This window comes from Bombus flavifrons, chromosome 10, assembly GCF_040668555.2.
Source record: "Bombus flavifrons isolate JBK064 chromosome 10, iyBomFlav1_principal, whole genome shotgun sequence".
NCBI lineage: Eukaryota > Metazoa > Arthropoda > Insecta > Hymenoptera > Apidae > Bombus > Bombus flavifrons.
The window spans coordinates 6,692,691-6,710,902 of NC_138451.1; the positions used below are offsets into that span (position 1 = coordinate 6,692,691).

The 18,212-nt window shown below is 45.2% G+C and overlaps 1 protein-coding gene across 1 annotated transcript in view; it reads left to right on the top strand.

The window, feature by feature from the left end:
* Positions 1-3,274: 3,274 nt before the first annotated feature.
* Positions 3,275-18,212, top strand: part of Octalpha2R (alpha2-adrenergic-like octopamine receptor) — a 120,229-nt gene continuing 105,291 nt past the window's right edge. The window contains exon 1 of the mRNA XM_069121903.1: positions 3,275-7,634. Within this exon, the coding sequence (XP_068978004.1) occupies positions 6,483-7,634 (1,152 nt within the window). The 5' untranslated portion in view covers positions 3,275-6,482. The remainder of the gene's footprint in view (positions 7,635-18,212) is intronic.

The window sequence follows — 18,212 nt, forward strand, 5'->3', positions numbered from 1 at the left end:
CAAAGAGACAGACGGAGAGAATGAGAGCAGCTCGCGGGTGTGGATGGGGATGGCAGCGTTGACGCGGCGTCGTCAAAGGAACCGAGGACGTCTGCCTTATGGATACACAGAGAGCAAGAGAGGGAGGGTGAAAACGAGAGACGCGGCCCTGGGCGTTCGAAGGGCGGCCGCGATAGCCACCGTTGGAAATTTCGAGCTCGAGAATTCTCCTCACCGTGCCGTGTGTCCTCTCGCTCTTCTGCCTCGCTCCCTGTGTGACACAGTTTTCTTTTCCGCATAGAGAAAGCTGTATTGTGAGCGAGCGTACCGGCTAATTTTTTGACGTTCCTGAAAACTTTCGGCCCGATGCGAACGTGTTAAATTACGTTTAGAGGTTTTAATAAGCAACAAGTAGATTCTCCGTGCTCTCGAAAATCGAAATCCCATCCCATTAAAAATACATCCCATCAAAAAAAGAAAAAGAAAAAAGAAATTAAGAAAGAAAAACGAGAACGTCGTCATGTCGTCACTCTATCAATTAATGCCTCTGGGTTTTTCTTTTCCCTTAAAGAAAAAGTCAGTTATAAAGTTAATTCTATCCGGAGGCTTCTCGCTACTCCCGCGAATTAATGCCATGGCCCGGGTAATATATTCCGATTGAATTATTTTACACAGGAACGGCTGGATTCCTTTCTTTACGTCCCTTTATTTTGAATTATTCATCGCTTTGTCGGAAATTGCTTCCGTGCCACTTTCAATTACACGTTTGTCCATGTTCGACTTTCGCAGGGAACAGCTCATCGTCCTGTCTCGGCTCCCTTCCTCTTTCCCCCCGTAATTTCTTTCCTTTTTCGACGTCTCGCGACGCGGGATAGCGGATCGTCAAGTTATCGAACTCCAAGTTATCGGTTCCTCGCCTCCAGGAAGATTCCAAACGATCGCAACTTCCAACCGTCGAACTTCAAACGACGAATCTGCGTTGGTAATGTCCCGTTCTTACTTCTTCCAACAAGTTCCACGTTCGCTTGTAAGGTTGCCGAGTTGTCGAAGTGGCATATAATTTCTAAACTACTCCCTCCCAGTTCGGAAAAGCGGTCACCAACATATGACCCGTAGCAACACGCGCGGTAGGCTCAGTCGTAAATACGGTTCACGGTCGCGAACCATCGGTTAGGGATATAGGAAAAGCGAAATTTAACCTATTTGTTTTACTATTTATTTAGTGGAAACTTCAACTTTTGTTAGACCGATAGAAAACGCGAACAAAACAGGATCAAAGTTTGCCCGAAGCGCGATTTTTATTTCACGTTCCGGCTGTCCATTTTAATTAATAACTGTCCCTTTTTAATACGATTTCGCCGTCGTATCGACGCGTTGAAAAATGTTTGCAAGCCCGCGGATCACATTTTTATTACGTTGGACATTCGAGCTCTCTGTATAATGACGAGGATTTTATTAGAGGGACGCACGAATTAATTTCACCTGGAAGCTTATCGCATCCCACGTGGCGATTAAGCGAAGAATATGTACGTGCAAATATCTGGATCGTTGGTTGTTGGCTCACGTAACAAAGAGAGCGAGGTGGCTTCGATCCGGGCCGATAGTTCGATAAAAATTTAATAAAGCATCGGAAAAGTATCGTAACGTGAGAACATACCGGGAACCGTTTAATGAAATTTTTATTGCCACCGTCCAGCCGCCATAGTACTGGAAAACGCGGGCCGATTTACGAATAAGACCCGAAGATAGGTTCGTTAAAATTTCCCTCGACTCATAACGAATTCTCAAACACACTGCCGTCCGACAGTCACCGAGATCGAGCCTCAACGTCCACCGAGAGCGTTTCCAATAAATATTCTATGCATTCTTAAATCTTCATTTCGGGGACTAACTTTAAAAGAGAATACCCGATCAGCCAATTTCGTCCTTTAAACTGCTACCTCTATTCTTATTCTATCTCTTTTAAAGCCATAGAAAAACACCACACCCATAATGGCTTCTTTGGTAGTATCACCTTTAAAGCCGCGATCCAGTCGTGGAAAACGAGAACGAATCGAAGAGAGGAAGAGGCCGATTGTTGACGTCGGCCATCAACGACTCTGATCAACCGATTAACGTTTCGCTACACCGATGTCGGTATCGTAATCAGCGTATCGCGATCTGACGCCTGAATTGCTGATCGTCGAGCTCTTCTCCTCGTCTTATTGTGGTAGTTGCACGTTCATGAATATACCCTAGGGCTAGTAACAAGCAGCCAGCTAGAGAGCAACATAATATATTCCCGATCCGGTGGCTCGATGTTCTAAAGGCGACTATCAAGTTGTGGTCGCCTAATTTACGATCCCGGCAAATGGACGCCGGCTTTAGTGGACGCGGCTTCGGCCGCTCACTGCCGCCCCCCTCTTTTGCTTCTCGTTTTCCCTCGACCAGAGCTTCCAGCAGTGGTGAATCTTCCCCGGGGAGTTTGTTATCGCGGCGGAAAGCAACGCGTGAACTTCACGATCTAGGGAGCAACGTGAACAATTAAGTGGCGGCAGGGATAGCTCGAGGGGATGGCTATTTCGAATATTAAGCCCGGGGGTTGAGGGTGGACGCTTCCAGCTGCTCGCTGGATTACTTGGATAAATCTGGACCCAAATTCGGCTCGGCTGAATGGTTCGGATATAGAAGAGGATTGGACGGGGGATGTTTGGAATAGCTGGCGGAGTTTTCCGCTGAACTTGGCCTGGTTTGGTAATTATATCCGGCTTTATTGTATCTAAGCTATCCATTAGCGAGTAGTCTAATTGGATAGTTCAAAGTTAATTGAAATATTAAATATCCTGCTGCTAGTGTCACGATCACGATCTATGAAGCGGAGCGGACAATCGATCAACACGCAATGGATTACAGTCTGCTAGGCAATTGGAACGGCAGGCCTGGCGGGAACGCATCTTCCAATGACCCGGATGGTTCAATTGATCAGATCTAATCTGAGATTCGGGCAAATCGATCTGGCGAACAATGGGAACTGGCAACTGGTTGCCATTTCGCCTATTGGGTTTATAGGAAAGAGATTTATCATCTTCGATCGATCGAATAATTGCTAACCGACTCTAGGAAATCTCCCTACCTTTTTCTTGCTTAAAAGCTGCACGAACGTAAAGATATCATAGATAAGATCGCAAAGGGAAGAGCAAGCTATGCTATCAGAATAAGGAGAACAGGCGTATTTTTTCTCCAACGGACCGATCGGTCGATGGTCCAAAGTCGACTGTCGGGCCGCGTCGGTCGGGTGCTGGCGGCGTCCCGACGCTTGCGCCGCAGCTCTCGCAACTCCGTCAGACGGCGCCCCGACGCTGGTACCGACGGACGGACCGGTCGGTCGGGCCACCAGTCAGCCTCCAGTGAGCTAGCCAACCTCTCTCTCTCCCTCTCGCTCGCTCTCTCGCGTGCACGTAGAGGCGCGCGCGCGCGGCCGGGTCCTCTCACCTATACGATAGCGTGCACACCCGCGCGTGCACACACATACATGCACACACGTTCACAAACATAGACAGAGTGCGGAGAATCCACGGACACGCGGCTCGAACGTCGGTGTGGACCGAGTTACACGTGCACATGCACACCAGTCGCTCTCGTTCTTTCTCGCTCCATCCCTCTCCACGAACTTTCTTCGTCGCACGCCCGCCTCGATCCTGCGAGGAGAGTCTCTATCCAGCGAACGACACGAGAGGGAGTCCGAGTTCCTGGCTCGTCCCTCGCGGCTGCAGTGCGTTCCCAAACATCCACGAGACAACCTCGAGGTGTCTGCACGTACGCACGCACGCACGCATCAGCCGTTCAAGGACCACGAGGAGAGAGGATTCGCACGATTCTGATACTCGCTAAATAGAATCTATCGTACGAGACACGATCAGAGCCACGTTCGTTACCGCTTTTATCGTTTACTTTAGCTGGAAGTTTCGAACGTCGAAAGATAGGTTTTCCCCTTCGTCGTTTCGAATCTCGTCTCCGACAAGTGGTGTCCCGCGCTCGATCGTTCCATCTTCGTGTAAAGTCGTCTTTTTCGAACTATCCTTGAACTTCGTCGAGTCGCAAGCTCGAGTTTCCCGCGCGTGTTTCGTCGTGTGTGATTCCAAGAGGAACCCGCGAGGATCGTGCGTGCGACGGTGGACCTCGTGACGGGCCAAGCGGAAACGACGACGTGGTAGTAACGTAAAGGCAATTCGAAGATCGTTGCTCCTCTGGTTTGCAAGTCTTTTGTCGAAGAATATTCCAAAGTGAAGCTCGAAGCGATCCATCCCAATGATAGAGAAAAAGTCCACGTTGCTCTGAGATTCGGAGGAAAAGAATCTCGGGGTCGAACGATAACGATCGACGATCGTCGAGTGGCGCTTCTCATGGGAAATGAGTCGAAGGAGAACGCGTGGTGGATGTCAAGCTCGATGGAGAAGCTAGCAGCGTGACGAGGGAGACCGTGATCTTCGCTACTGGTCGAGATCTCGCGAAATTACGGAGGGACGTGTGCTTCGTGGCTGGAAACTGAGAGTGTCGACGAACGAAGGGGAATAATCGAGCGAACTTTTGCCGTGTGTCGAGAGAACTTCGGTCGCTGTGTGATCAGCTGACGTGAATCGGTGGCACAGTTGGTGCAAGGTTACCCGATTCCGAACTCGAGGACACGGTGTGCGCGAATGAATCCTGTTGATCCAGGCGTGTGAAACAGGAGAGGGTTAAAGGACGGGCGGTAGGGAAAAGGGTTCAGGGACGTGTATCGACGAATCTCGAGCGTGTAAATAGGTGTACAGATGGGTCGAGGACGTCGACTTTGATCGAAGGAACGTCCTAGACGCATTCTCCTTTTTCCTTCCTCTCGCGTACTCATTTTCGTACCACGGTCCTTGCCATTTTCCTCCAACGATCTACGTGCTAGCACTATAATAATAACGTAATAATAACGTATTAATATACCAGGATAAGTCGTTGCACTACAACTTAAGGATCCATCTCGCAACGACGTTGCAGCGACGACTTAATAAATCGAGCCTATCAGAGCTATAGAGAATCAAAGAGATTCTAAGTAGCAACGCGAATTACGTATAAATGTGTATGTATAGAACGTTTACGGATTTAAGCTGGTTCCGCGATTCGTCGCCGCGTGTGTCTGTGTGTGCGTAGAATTATATAAAATAATCTGTCTGTCGCGGAATATTTTCGTTGTCTCGCCTGTGGTGGGCGACGTTCGATTCTGTGTTTCCATTCGGTTACTAAACAGGACGAGTAAATTACGAGTTTAATCGTAAACAATTCGCTGAAGTCGCAAGTCGGAGCAGTACGGGTATATATCCAGCGCTTAGCCTTTTTAGCCGGGGCGCGATAATTAATTAGCTTGAGGGCGCCGTTCGGACTCGGGAATAAGCAAACGTAGAGCCAAGCGTGTAGGAAAAGCTACGGGGAGTAGGGAAAGCTTGACGATGATATAGCTCGAATATCGGACGTCGTAAGTGACACGCTACACGACCCGTCTTGGTATCAATTTTCTTCTCGTCGATAGCTGCCGAGTAGATTTCGCGATCCAGTTCGTTTTAAGAATCATCGTCGGGCAATCGGATCGCGCGGAAGCCGTTGTTCGCTTAATTCGAAGGTGTCTGAGCTTTAATCTAAGAGGAAGGTAAAAAAAGGGGGACCAATTTTTCACGCCCATTCTCAATCTCTATCTTTTCCTTCTTTTCCATCTTGGCCGCTTTTCTCTTTCTCGTCTCGCCGTCTAGCTGCCTCCCTCCCTTCCCCTATCCGGCTTTATCTCCTGAATCCAACCAGCCAGCGGACTATCCATAAATCTCTCTGTACGCTCTTTCCGTATTAACTCCGTCATCGTGAGACCGGCCGGAATACCAGGAATACGAAGAGGGAGTCGCAACTCACGCAAGCAATAAATCAAGGGCCAACCTACCAGCGCGACAACGTGGAACAGGAAGGTGGTACGTAGGCAATCACCAGGCGAGAATCGCCAAAAAATCAGATTCTAAAAGACTTTGGCCCACAACGAGCAAGTGATTCTGCACCCTTGTTTGTCGGAGGGTAAAACTATATACAAAAGTACATACGTTTCTCACGAAGAAAGCGTATAGCCAAGAATATCCAAGTTCCCGCGAACAATAGTTCGATACAGAAAGGACTGTGCGTCAAGTAACGAGTAGAAAAAGTAGCCGTTCCTTCCTTCCTTCCTTCCTTCCTTCCTCTCTATTCGAACCGAAGAGAGATCCAGGAAAGAAGGAACGGATTATCCGCTGTCGCCAAGAAGCTACACAGGCCACACGCCATTGTCCGTTTAATGACGATGACCTCATCCTGAAACGGGCATGACGCCCCTGGCCTCGAGATGCGACGAGACCACTACCATCCTGCTGTTGCTGCTACTCGAGCTTGCACCCGGTGCACGCTGCTACTCGCGCGCGGCCACCACGTCCGCCTCGACTTTGTCGAGATAGCATCTACAGTCGACGGCGAGGGTGCGAGTGATGCCGCTCCTCGGCAGCATTATGACCATCGACGCCGCCGGTAGTCCGACTACGGCGTCCACCAGCGTCTTCGACGAGAACATGACGTGGTCTCGACCAACCGGTGGCACTACGTCTTCCACTAACGAGGCCCACTCGATTGACAGCGCGATCCTCACCGAAGAGCAGCAACTGCACCGGCTGATAGCCGCCGCGACCACGACTCACGACGATCGTGGAACAACCCGAATCCCCGATCAAGTCGACCAAGGACCAGACGTCGAACAGCGATCCTCCGACACCGGCAACGACACGGCTACCGAGGCAAACGTTCGACAGGTGGCACCGATCGAGAGAACCGGTGATTGTGCCTGCGCTAGATTCCGTGCTGGGGATATCGTGTCGGGTACCAGATTGCCCTTCCTCGTCACCGAACAGTTGGGCGAAGTGGAGGTCGCTAATATCAGCGAGGAAAGCACCGTTGCTTTCGATAGTACCACCGGTGGTGTCACCACCGACCAGGACGACGTGGAAGGTCTGAGAGAGCTGGAACTGTTGTTCGGCTTGGGCGGCATAATGGAGGATATCGGTGGATCGTTCAACGATTCTTTCAACGAGAGTCTCTTGTTCCCGTGTAACGGCAGCCTGTGCAACGAAACGTCGTACGTCGTGTTCGGGGAGAGCTTGTATCCATCCGGATATACGCTGCCACACATTATTCTGGCATCCATCCTGGCCACGCTGTTGATGATCGTGATCGTCGTGGGGAACATGCTGGTGATCATTGCCATAGCCACCGAGAAAGCACTGAAGAATATACAGAACTGGTTTATAGCTAGCCTAGCCGTGGCTGATTTCTTTCTAGGCCTGGTAATTATGCCTTTCTCGTTGGCAAATGAAATTATGGGATACTGGATCTTCGGCTATTGGTGGTGTGACATTTACTCGGCCATGGACGTGTTGCTGTGCACCGCCAGTATCATGAACTTGTGTCTGATAAGTTTGGACAGATTCTGGAGCATCACGCAAGCGGTGGATTACCTAAAGAAGAGGACTCCGGCCAGGGCAGCTCTGATGATAGCGCTCGTGTGGCTTTTGTCTGCTCTCGTTTGCATACCACCCCTATTGGGCTGGAAGAGACCTACGCCTGCTGAAGAATATCCCAAGTGTAAGGTAAGAGATCACCATTTTTTTTATTTCACGATTAAACATGTTCGCGTTCATCGTCCAATTTATACGATATTTGACAGAAATGAAATTGAATAAAATCTTATAAGGGAATAAAGTAGAGACGGAATAACGCGCAAAGGTACAGATGCTCGAGTCCTAGTCTGGTTAGTTACTGTTTAAAACACAATTTACTCGGTTGCACTCGAGCAAACAGGAGCGGGTAATACAAGAGTTAATTATTTCCCCGAAACTGGTTGTTAGGGGTCGGGCGGTCGTTGCAGATGACAGATTACGAGCTCCTGTTTCATCTTCCAGACGCGAAATTAAATCGGTCGTAGCGAGGAGTCTAGAAAGCAAAAAAGACGACGAAATTTCTTCGTGATCTTTGAAACGACTTTTAGCGAAATCGTTTATCCGGCCGGGCGGTAACCATAGGTACAGATCGTTCTTACTTGACCGTATAATTTGTCCACTTATCACCGATGAATCCCGCTTGAGCACTTAATTACTTCCAATAGATGGATTCATTGTTCGAGTGGGAGAAACGATGGACCGGCAAATAGCGAGAATCAGAGATTCAAATTTATTGGATCAACTCGAGTTCCTTTTGCGATCAGGTACGAATAACGGGGTTGCATCGTAAACCTAAGAAGCTTAGATCAATTTTATTGCAATACTTATTAGATCGTTTACTCTTAAAATCAGACCTTCATTCAAATCACGTAGAAAGATAGACACGGTATACCAAAAAATTTTCTCGCACATGGTATTTTGTCGGTTTGTACTGGTCACACAATCGGGCGGTCGCCTTTTATGCATCGGTGAAACTCACTTTCATGCCCAACCCCTCGAAGTCTGCTTATGTCGGCCTCCACAAAACGTTCTGCAAGATTGCAACTCTATCCCCCGATACTTTGTGCGCGTTACTGCTGACTTCTCTACAATTCCATCGTGTTTCTCTTTTTTTTTTCGCCATCCCAATTTCTTTCTTTCATTTCTGACTTTCTCCGAAAACACGGTTCCATTGTGGCGCAACGAGTTTCACTTCCGCAGCCAGATCCAATCGAAGTTGCGGATCGAAACGCGAATTTTCGTCGACGTTTCGAGGAACCCAAAGGTTTATCGTTCCCGTTGATCACGTTGTTTCCCGCTAATTGGAAGGCTTCGCCGCTTCCTCGGTCGGTTGCGCGCGCGGTTTAATTAAGCCTCGCGCACTCGTGACTGGAACGCGAACTTTTTAACGGAGCGAATTTTCAGAAACGAGCCACGCAACTCGAAACCAGCCGGCCGCTATTAATACGCGCAATCGAACCTCGCGAGGCTACCTGTTGTTGCCGGCTGTAACGATGACTCGGCCAATTCTGGCTTCGCAATGTTAATAACCTTTGAGATCTAACGACGGGAAAAAGGTTTCGTATTTCGCTTGTTAACCATCTACCAAGCAATTTTGCCTTTTGTTCTCTTAACAACGTGCCCAAGGCGTCGAGTTACGCTCGTTTAAATTTCGAAACCTCAATCCTATCACAATCATAGAAAAATTGTTTTAAAAGCCTACGTCACATTTTTGTAGTCTTTTACTTAAACAATTATCGAGAAATGTGACGATTATAGACGAGGAAGCTATTTAATTTAATCGTCATTATAATATCGAATATATGAATTTTTATAGTTTATATTCCAAATGCAATAATAATAACGTGCCAATAATTATAATAATTTCCCGATACTCGTTCAATGTTGCCTCTTCCGTCTTCGTACCTATGAAAGGGAGCGTATGTTACTATGCGTTTGAAAGTTAACGTTACATTATCCCCAACTAGTACAACTTTTCGTTGAGATCAGTCGGTTCTCTATAGAACTTGTTACAAGTTTCTTCGAGCAGGCATCGAGAGAAAGCGAAAAAGTCGCGTTGTAACCGAAGTTATCGCCTGTGGTGTTCAAAGGAAGCATATCGTGACGGGGCGAGTCATTAGGTACACGCGAATCACGAACCAACGTTCGTGAATTTCGCGCGGCTTAAAGGATGAATAAGCGAAGTTGGTATGACTGAAGAGAGTGTAATAGGAGGAGCAGGTAGATGAAATCGGGTGACAGGGAACAGGACGCCGCGCGACGCGGAATCAAGGGGCTAAGCTTATCGGGCTAAGCCGCGCGTGTTGACTGAAGTCGGCATTAAGTTCGCGCGATACGGTCGAGTCTCTCTCGTGTAAAATCCGGCTCGCGCGCCATTAAGCGGCCGCACGGCGCCACGAGTACATGTAATGCAAGAACACCGTTCTGTGTCGCGGTTCTGATCATATCTTATTAAGACAATTTTGTTCTTCTGTTGATTCTATTAGCAGACTTGTAGCCTGTCATACGTTCTCTTTACGAAACATCTGATGTTTCCTGAAAGATAGACGAGGTATCGGCTGTCTTGAGCTATAATTATATCGTAATGTAATAATGATATTATCGTGGTGTGAAAGAAAATCGTGTCACGGCATTGTATATCGAATATGAAGACTGATGATACGATTGGATTTATGATAGCTAAATGACAAAATGCTTTTCTTTTCATGTAAAATTAATGAGATTTAACTTTGAGAGATTTAAATTTACGATCGCCTTTGTGCACAAACACAGATCTCTTCAATTATAATCTCGTAGCACTGGTTTGAAATTTTTCTACTCACTCGGCTCTGCGCGATAGATTATTGCTACTTCCACCGGTATAAGGGACGGAATGGCTTGGTCCCGCGAGGGAAGTTCTCAACTACGAATGCTTAACGAAATGGCAAAGAAGGGAACAGAATTAAGCGGCAAAAGCAACCACGCGAACGCGCTGTCAGAGCGCACGGGAGCGGAAGAACGGGAAACGCCGAGACTTTTGCCCGTTTCCGTCTGCTTTTTTCCTCTTGGTTCAGCAAAGGCTGGCAAGTTAATCGCGTTAAAAGATTGAAGCGCAATCCTTCGTCCCTCCCTTCGGCCGTCTTCTATCAGCAAGTATTTGTCTCTGTTCATTTGTCACCGCTTCGTGGAGATTCAACGACGAGCGGCACGGTGGTCGCGAGATTGTCAGCTTCGTAATAGCGGTTCTACCGCGAGCCAGCGTTGAATCACGCCGGAGAAAAATACCGGCGCAGCCTTGAGGAAGATTCATTTCCGTTTCTTTCTCACACTCCGTCCTCGACGATTCTTCAGAATCCTCGCAGATACGAAATTAGCGCGGTACGATTGTGCGAATATCGCTTAGAAACGTCTTCTTATCGATAACTGGCGCCACGAAATGGCTAGCATCTTCTTTCTTCGAGCCTAATATCGCATTCGGCAAGAGCTCTAGTCTGTTATAGAGAGAATCGTTGGAATAAAAAAGCCAGCGTCGTAGTTCAGGTGGCGCCTTTCAGAAAATTTTCGATCTAGCTGTGGTCTAGCAGACGCTGGTCTAGCGAATAGAATCGTCGCAGAAGATGGCCAGCTTGCCAAATAGCGAAACAAGAAGGAGACACTGGTATTATAGCATTGGCAAAAAGCAAACGTTATCGCGTAATGCAATTACGAGACCAGTTTATGTTCGAAGAACGAGAACAGGTTTCGATAAAAAAGTGGAATTCACTGTTTACCGGGTCTTTTCGTCTACAAGACCCGCGACAAAGAGGTCGGTGGTTATAAAGCGCTTCACAAAGCTCGTCAAGGAAAGCTGAAGCCGGAACTTAAAAGGGTGGCAGGCTTCTGGTCGCCGGAATTTGTGCTCGATTAAAGTGTTTCGAACATAAAAGCGCGTTGCCGCGATTCATCCGTAAAGTCTCTTAACTATCAACTTTTCAAGGAGTGGAAATAAAGTTGAAAGTATCGTTTCACCTCGACCCCTGTTACATCGTTCATTAGTCCGTAATTAACGGACTTTTTATGGCCTTTGAAACATTCGCAGAATTTATAATGGCCCATAGCTTGATACTTTCGTTGGTCAGTCGAAGCAAGCGATGAGTTCGAGCAAAAAATAAGATACAAGCGATGAATTATTTTCCGACAGAGGAATAAATCGGAGATTTTAAGAAGAAGGGGAAATGTTCCTTTAGGGATTAGGATTTATTGTGTCTTCTTACAATTGATCCTTTACGGAACGTGCATTAAATAGTAGTCGTTTCCCTAAGAAACTTCAGGAAAACAGTGTGCAAAGCAAGAGGTAAGAAGATTCAAGAGCTTACAGCCTCTTTAAGAAATTAGATCTACGACTGAAACTACAGACCTGTTTCTAAATCCAACCACTCTTCTCGTTTTCGACAGTTTATCAAACAACTGTACGTGTACAAGATGTTTCAGGAGTGTAGATTAATCAAATAGGCGATGACGGGAGGAACATCTTTTGCGTTACGAGCTATAGAAATCTAGTTATCGATTGATATATTCAAAAGTCAAACTGACCAATTCCATTTTTAGTATATCTTTTAATTTCTCTGCATATGGTCAGTACTCAGCTTCCATAAATTCATTCGTCACACGTGGATAGCATAAACGTAGATTTTAAAAAGTACTATTTGTACTTACTATTTGTACTTGTACTGTACTTGTGCAGTTGATTAATGTTACTTCTGATCAATTTATATCTCGTGAATACTCGCCCATAGACAACCAGTTTCTATATTGCATAGTTTAAAAGTTCTGTCGCTATAATAAAAAGCAATCGGACCCGTCACGTGAATATATTTTCTTAAGCAAGAAGTGCTCCTTCAATCATCCAGCCTATTATCCCCCACTTCATTGAGATATACTTTGGAAACACCACGTACATTCCACGTCTATTCATCACTTGGTCGAGGCAACCTCACTTCTTCTATCTTGTCACGAAACACGTTTTCGGATGCTGACGCGACGTGAAAACCTTCAAACGACTTCGTTTCGTTCTCGCGAAGTAATCGCGGTATGGTACGTTTCGAAGGGTTTGTTAAGCAGCTCGGATAAATAGCGGGCCAGACATTTGTTTAAGTTTCGCAACAGCCTCCCGGGTACGGACGTGCTTCAATCTCCTAATGCGCTTAAGTTCACGCCTGGCGCACGGAAGTTGCATCTCTGGGGTGCATTATCTGTTACAAGTTCTAATAAATTTCTACCGAGACTCCGGTTTCTTCTCCCCATCCCTCTCAGCGAGACGTGACAGTAAGTCGATTTCGTTCGGGGAATTTCGAATTAACCCTGGCCAAGAGCTATCGGGTAATGAAATGGAAATCCTTTCGCGGCCATTTTGAGTCTCGCTGTCTTCGCGGGCAATGGAAATGTTAATCAAAGCGCTAGTGAGTTTTTACGACTGAAGCCCTAGCTACTGATTCGGCGAAAAGACGCAACGAATTTCGTGATACTAAAAATGAAGAATGCAGGAAGGTCGTCGAAAAACTGATCAAGAAATCACGTTGGATGGAACGGAGTCTGATAATCAACATGGCGTTTCTTTCAACAAAAGCCATCGCGAAAATTGCAGCAACGAACTAAAAATATGTATTCGTACCATTGATAATAAAAGAATTATTATCAATAAAAAAAGCTTTTTCACTGGCAAAGGGAAATTCTAATCCTAAAAAGGTTACCACCGAGAAGATGCTGGCAGGTGATGGAGGGTTTAAAAAATGTAGGCTCTTCGAATTTTACTACTGGACTTCACTTCGAAAGGCATTCTCCAGAAAATGTTGCATCCAGTCGAGAGCTCCGAGAAGACGATACGACATTCCTCGAAGGATTCTCGCCTATGATGGCTTCACTTTGAAGTGTGCACGTGATTGCTCCAGAGGCAGGACAGAGCTCGCGTCAATGTTCGAAAGAAAATGCTTGGCTGTGCACGATTTACAATGAAATTTGCAAAGGCGCAAAAAAACGCCACGCTCGAGCGTATTGCAGCGTTGGATTGACGGGTTGAAGGAGTTGCAGCTCGCTCGGGCGAGAAATGCGAAGAACTCGAGCTTCTGACAGTGGCCTTTGCCTTTCCAGCTAAAGCGTTCAAGCAACAATGCTGGAAATTGTATTTTCCTTGAAATTTACCGAATCCTCCATGGAGACAGTTGCGCTGTTCGAAACAAAAACTGATTTCTTCGCATCCATTAATCGAATTACCCAAATTACGAAGCAACTTGCCGCTAAACTCCTCTTCGTCCGACAGCCTTGACTTTTAACTGTATTTAACTGCAATTAAAAAAGGCAAACAGAAAACCTATCAAATTGGTTTTCCTTTGTGAAAAGTCATTATGCTAGAATACGAAAATTAGCGTAAAATAAGAAACGAAAATTCGATGGACTCAAAGGGCCAACAGCGTCAAAGGCAATGCCACGTCGACAAAGCGAATCGACGTGAATCCACGATTGTTTCCATCGAACTGGAAACGATTTCCATTGACGTGGTAAACGCAGCACGATCGCACGTGTCGCGTAGAGACGATACAGCGGCGACTGCATCGGCGAAGCCATTTGGTCGGCGTGTCTATACGAGCTACGTTGTCAACTATAAATATACCGCGCGACAACAATATAACGTGGTCATAAATTAAACCTTTAAGCTGGGATATCCATTAACATAATCGAACCGAAAGTCGCAAATGTTTCGTAAAAGCCATTTGTATCTTGGGCTATAACAATTATCTGTAAACTAACGTTCTGCCCATAATCTTTTATTAAATCCATACGATGATAAGACTCTGTCACTTCGCGTTTAATAACAGTTGAATGTCTGCTGGAATAAGGAAGCAACTCGTTCTTTAAAATTCATTCGTTGGACTCTTTCAGACTAGTTTCTCCTTCCCTTTTCTCTTTCTTTTCTCCCTTTTTCGACCGATTGATTTGCCCTGAAATCACGAAACTGACGAAACCGCAGTTCTATAAGCAAGATGTTAAAGGATTCATTCCCAGAATTCAACGATACTCGCGACGTGCATTTCGACTACGCTAGGAGGTCGAAATAAAATTTCCGAGTACTCAGACCGCCCCCGAAGCACGAACCCAATTTTCCCTGGCACATCGTCGAGACTCAACGATACCTCGCAAGATTTACCGGTCCTGCTGTTCGTTTTACTGTCGCAAATGTCTTCCTACTTTTTATGTTGGTCTCCCGCTATAAAAATTTGTTTCATTTAAGACTCTGTTTTAATTTGGCTATTATTTCGACTTATTTTCACCCATAGAACAATCTTGTATCGGTTACTCGTCCTTGTTCAGTTCGAAATTGGTCGAGTTTTAAGTATACCTATTTGGCAATATTTCAAACTCTATTTTCCAAAAACCTATATTTTCAATTTGTTTTTTCATATAGAATCGTTCCCCTGTCGATTGTATCATCGATACCGGGACACCCTGTATACTTAGGACACGGTGACGTAGAAATGAAAGAAAATTCGGGAAGCGATAGCTGCGAGAGATCGTAGCGGCATGCATCGAGAGTTCTTTCTCGTGCGATTTCCTATTACCTCGTAATCTCTCGATATCCCGCGTATTTTTACTCTCACGTTTCATCGAGTGTCAGGATTCGAGTTTATTGGCAGTGGAGACGACTGATTCTCAGAGCTTCGCGTGAATTCGTCCTTGAGAATGGTACTGGCTTCTGAATTAGAAAATCCGATTCATTTAATTGTCCCGCACCCTCGCACGGATTTTTCCTGAATCCGGAGACTTTTGGTATAAAAATTCGTAATTTGTAATACAAATAGGAAAGGCTATATTTCCTATACATCAAATTGTTGAAATGAGTATAGACTGTTAAAATATGTTTTGTATCAAGAGAGATCTAAACGAACAAAATTTCCGATACTACAATGTAATGTGAAATATGAAAATTGAAAACTACCAAAGGTAGCCTCCTCGGCAAAAGAACGATGGTGCTTCTAAAAATTTTTCTGCAATTTTTGGATTATTTATAGCGACGAGTGAAACTAATAGGGACATTATCTCGCAAAATTTAACGATGGGCAGCATCGTGATAGTCGTGTTTTTCCAGATATCAGCGAAACACTGCGATCGGCTTTCCTCTACAGAGTGTATTTCGATAACGAGCTCGCAAAAGTATCGTCTCCGATTTCCATAGGCAAGTTGCTGCTTATGATCAAATATAATCGAAACATCGTATACAGCCACGTGCAAAATTTTTTCTCCAAATAGATTTTTTTACTTTATATGAATAAAATGAGAAATTTTCTCGCCAGAATTTAATTGTCTCGTTTTGAATTTTCCATTATAAATACGCCATGAACGTGCTATTCAATTGTCTTATGAGATTCATCATATCTAAGGAACCGTATAACATGGAAATTCCAACTGGTTACGAATGCCCTGTAGGAGCTACTTCGTCTCTTCGTACTGTTTTACGGCGAAATCTCATAACCCAGTCGGATAACGTGCGGCCATGACCCGTGGCGAAATTTTTTGCGGATCTTGGCTTGTTTCTATGAAATGCTACGTTGATGTGTGGTTATCGCAATTATGATAACGTAATTCATTTCCGAGCGCCGAGTGTAATCACGTTCACAGGTTTAAAGCGTAACGTTTGTACCGCCAGTAATTTATTACCGTTCTTTTTCTAACGCTCGAGATGAACGGTTTACTGGATAAACGTTTCTCGGGCCTGTGCTTGTCGAATGATATTTCTCGCGAGAAGTTATTACTGCGCCGGAGTGAACCGAATAACTGGCAAAATTTTGTAAATCCTTTGTCATCGTGGCTCTAAATTGCAGAATGATGAAAACGTCCGTAAACTATACAAATAATATGGACGTTTGAGACCAACGAAAAATTTCAGTTTTGTAGTAGGAATTTTTACGGAACTTTTACGCTCGAAAGATCTTGTCTAGATCTGCCGTCTGGTGTAGGCGCATCGTCGACAAACATCGCGGTTTGACCATGAGTTTTCACTCGCCCAAAGCTGACTGGCGTGGAATGATCGAACGTTGACACAGATCGGTGAAAAAGCGAGCGTTGCGATCGAAGGCACGGATTAACGGCCGTCGCGGCGACGATTGCTCTACGACCACGACTGCGGCTGCCCGATTAGGCATGATAAATCCGACAGGCCCTTGTGTGCCTTGGTGAACCATAGACCGCACTAGACCTCCGGTAATAAAGCTGGCCTGGATTAATTGGACATCCTACTGCTAACGCCTCCTTACACGTAGTCTACCAGTCTAATTGAAAATTGAAAAAATTCTTACAGTTATTTCAAATGTTTATCCAAACATTCTATTTCTTCGAATATGACCAAAAATGTAATTTCATAAACGATTGCGTATGATACAGTAGAGAAACTGGTAAATATTTCGGAATCTTATTTTAACATTCTTCCATACGTCTGTAACAATGAAAGAAATTAAGATCGAGCACAAGGAACTCAATATGCTTGTTGACAAATTATATCAACTTGCAAGGTATTAATAATATTCCGATAGTAACTAGTTACATTATACGAGTTTAGTCAGACAGTTTTTTTTTGTTAAATTTGTTAAATTTTTCGTTAAATTAAATAATTCCTCGAATTAATCCTAGCCACCGTGTTCCCTACTGCATCTTGCGTGTACGCGTTCACTTTAAAGCAAACGCCATTCGTTCGAAAACATCGAGCTCGAGCTTAAACAAATCGGTTCTCATAGCAACGGCGCAAGGAAAGGACCGACGAACTTTTCAGTGTGAAAGTGATTTGCCTGATCGGTTGACGATCGAATAAGCGTAGAGATGAGAAATTCCGATGGAACCGGTTGGTTCGTGGACGGGGAGTCGAGCAGACGGACCACAGCCCAGCAAACTCATTTCGCTGCGACAAGTTGGTTCGTTTATCCGCAAACTATTCATCCTCGTCGAAAATTGTCGGTTACACCTTCTCTATTTCGCTGCGTGGATATACCGAGGTAACCGAGGAAGGACCCATTGATACATTTAATCACGTCGAATCAACACCTTGACTGAATTAGATCGGCGGGTTGTCTGGAAATTACAGGTAACGAGGAGAGACCGTCGATCCGACCAATACGCCGGAAGAAACGATGAGTCCTGGCCTCGAAATCGATTGGATAATTACGTAGAACGGTTGCCTTAATCGAGAGGCTCGAGTAAACCACGTCGAAAACGACTGGCCGAAGGCTGAAAGGGTGAAAATCGACGTCGTGCTACTGGCATATAGCTTTGTTCGAAATTCTTGCAACTTCCTCTTGCTCGCTCGATTTACCTTGCTCCGGGTGGTCTGCTTGTGTAAGTTTCCGAAACTGCGCTTAATTTCTTCAAAATATTGCACCAGATATTTATTGATCAAAGCAATTTTCATATGATCCAGTGCACTTCCCCAACAAGTAATTAATCATTTTCGATTTATAAAAATTCTTACCTCTGCGATTGAAAAATTCTTAAAACGACGATGTCAAGGTATTTTTCAAAATGATTTATGTAATCCATTATTTGTTCTTCAAATTCAAACTTCAGATATATTGATTGCAGATAGAAAATCATCAGAATTAAATGAAATATTCTTTCAATGAACTCCGATGTGTTAAAAATATCTTTTTGCAAAAGCTGGTTAAATAGATCTGCATTTTTCCTATTGAAAAATTCCAATTCATTCGAGGTACCGGAACGTCGCCTTCGCTG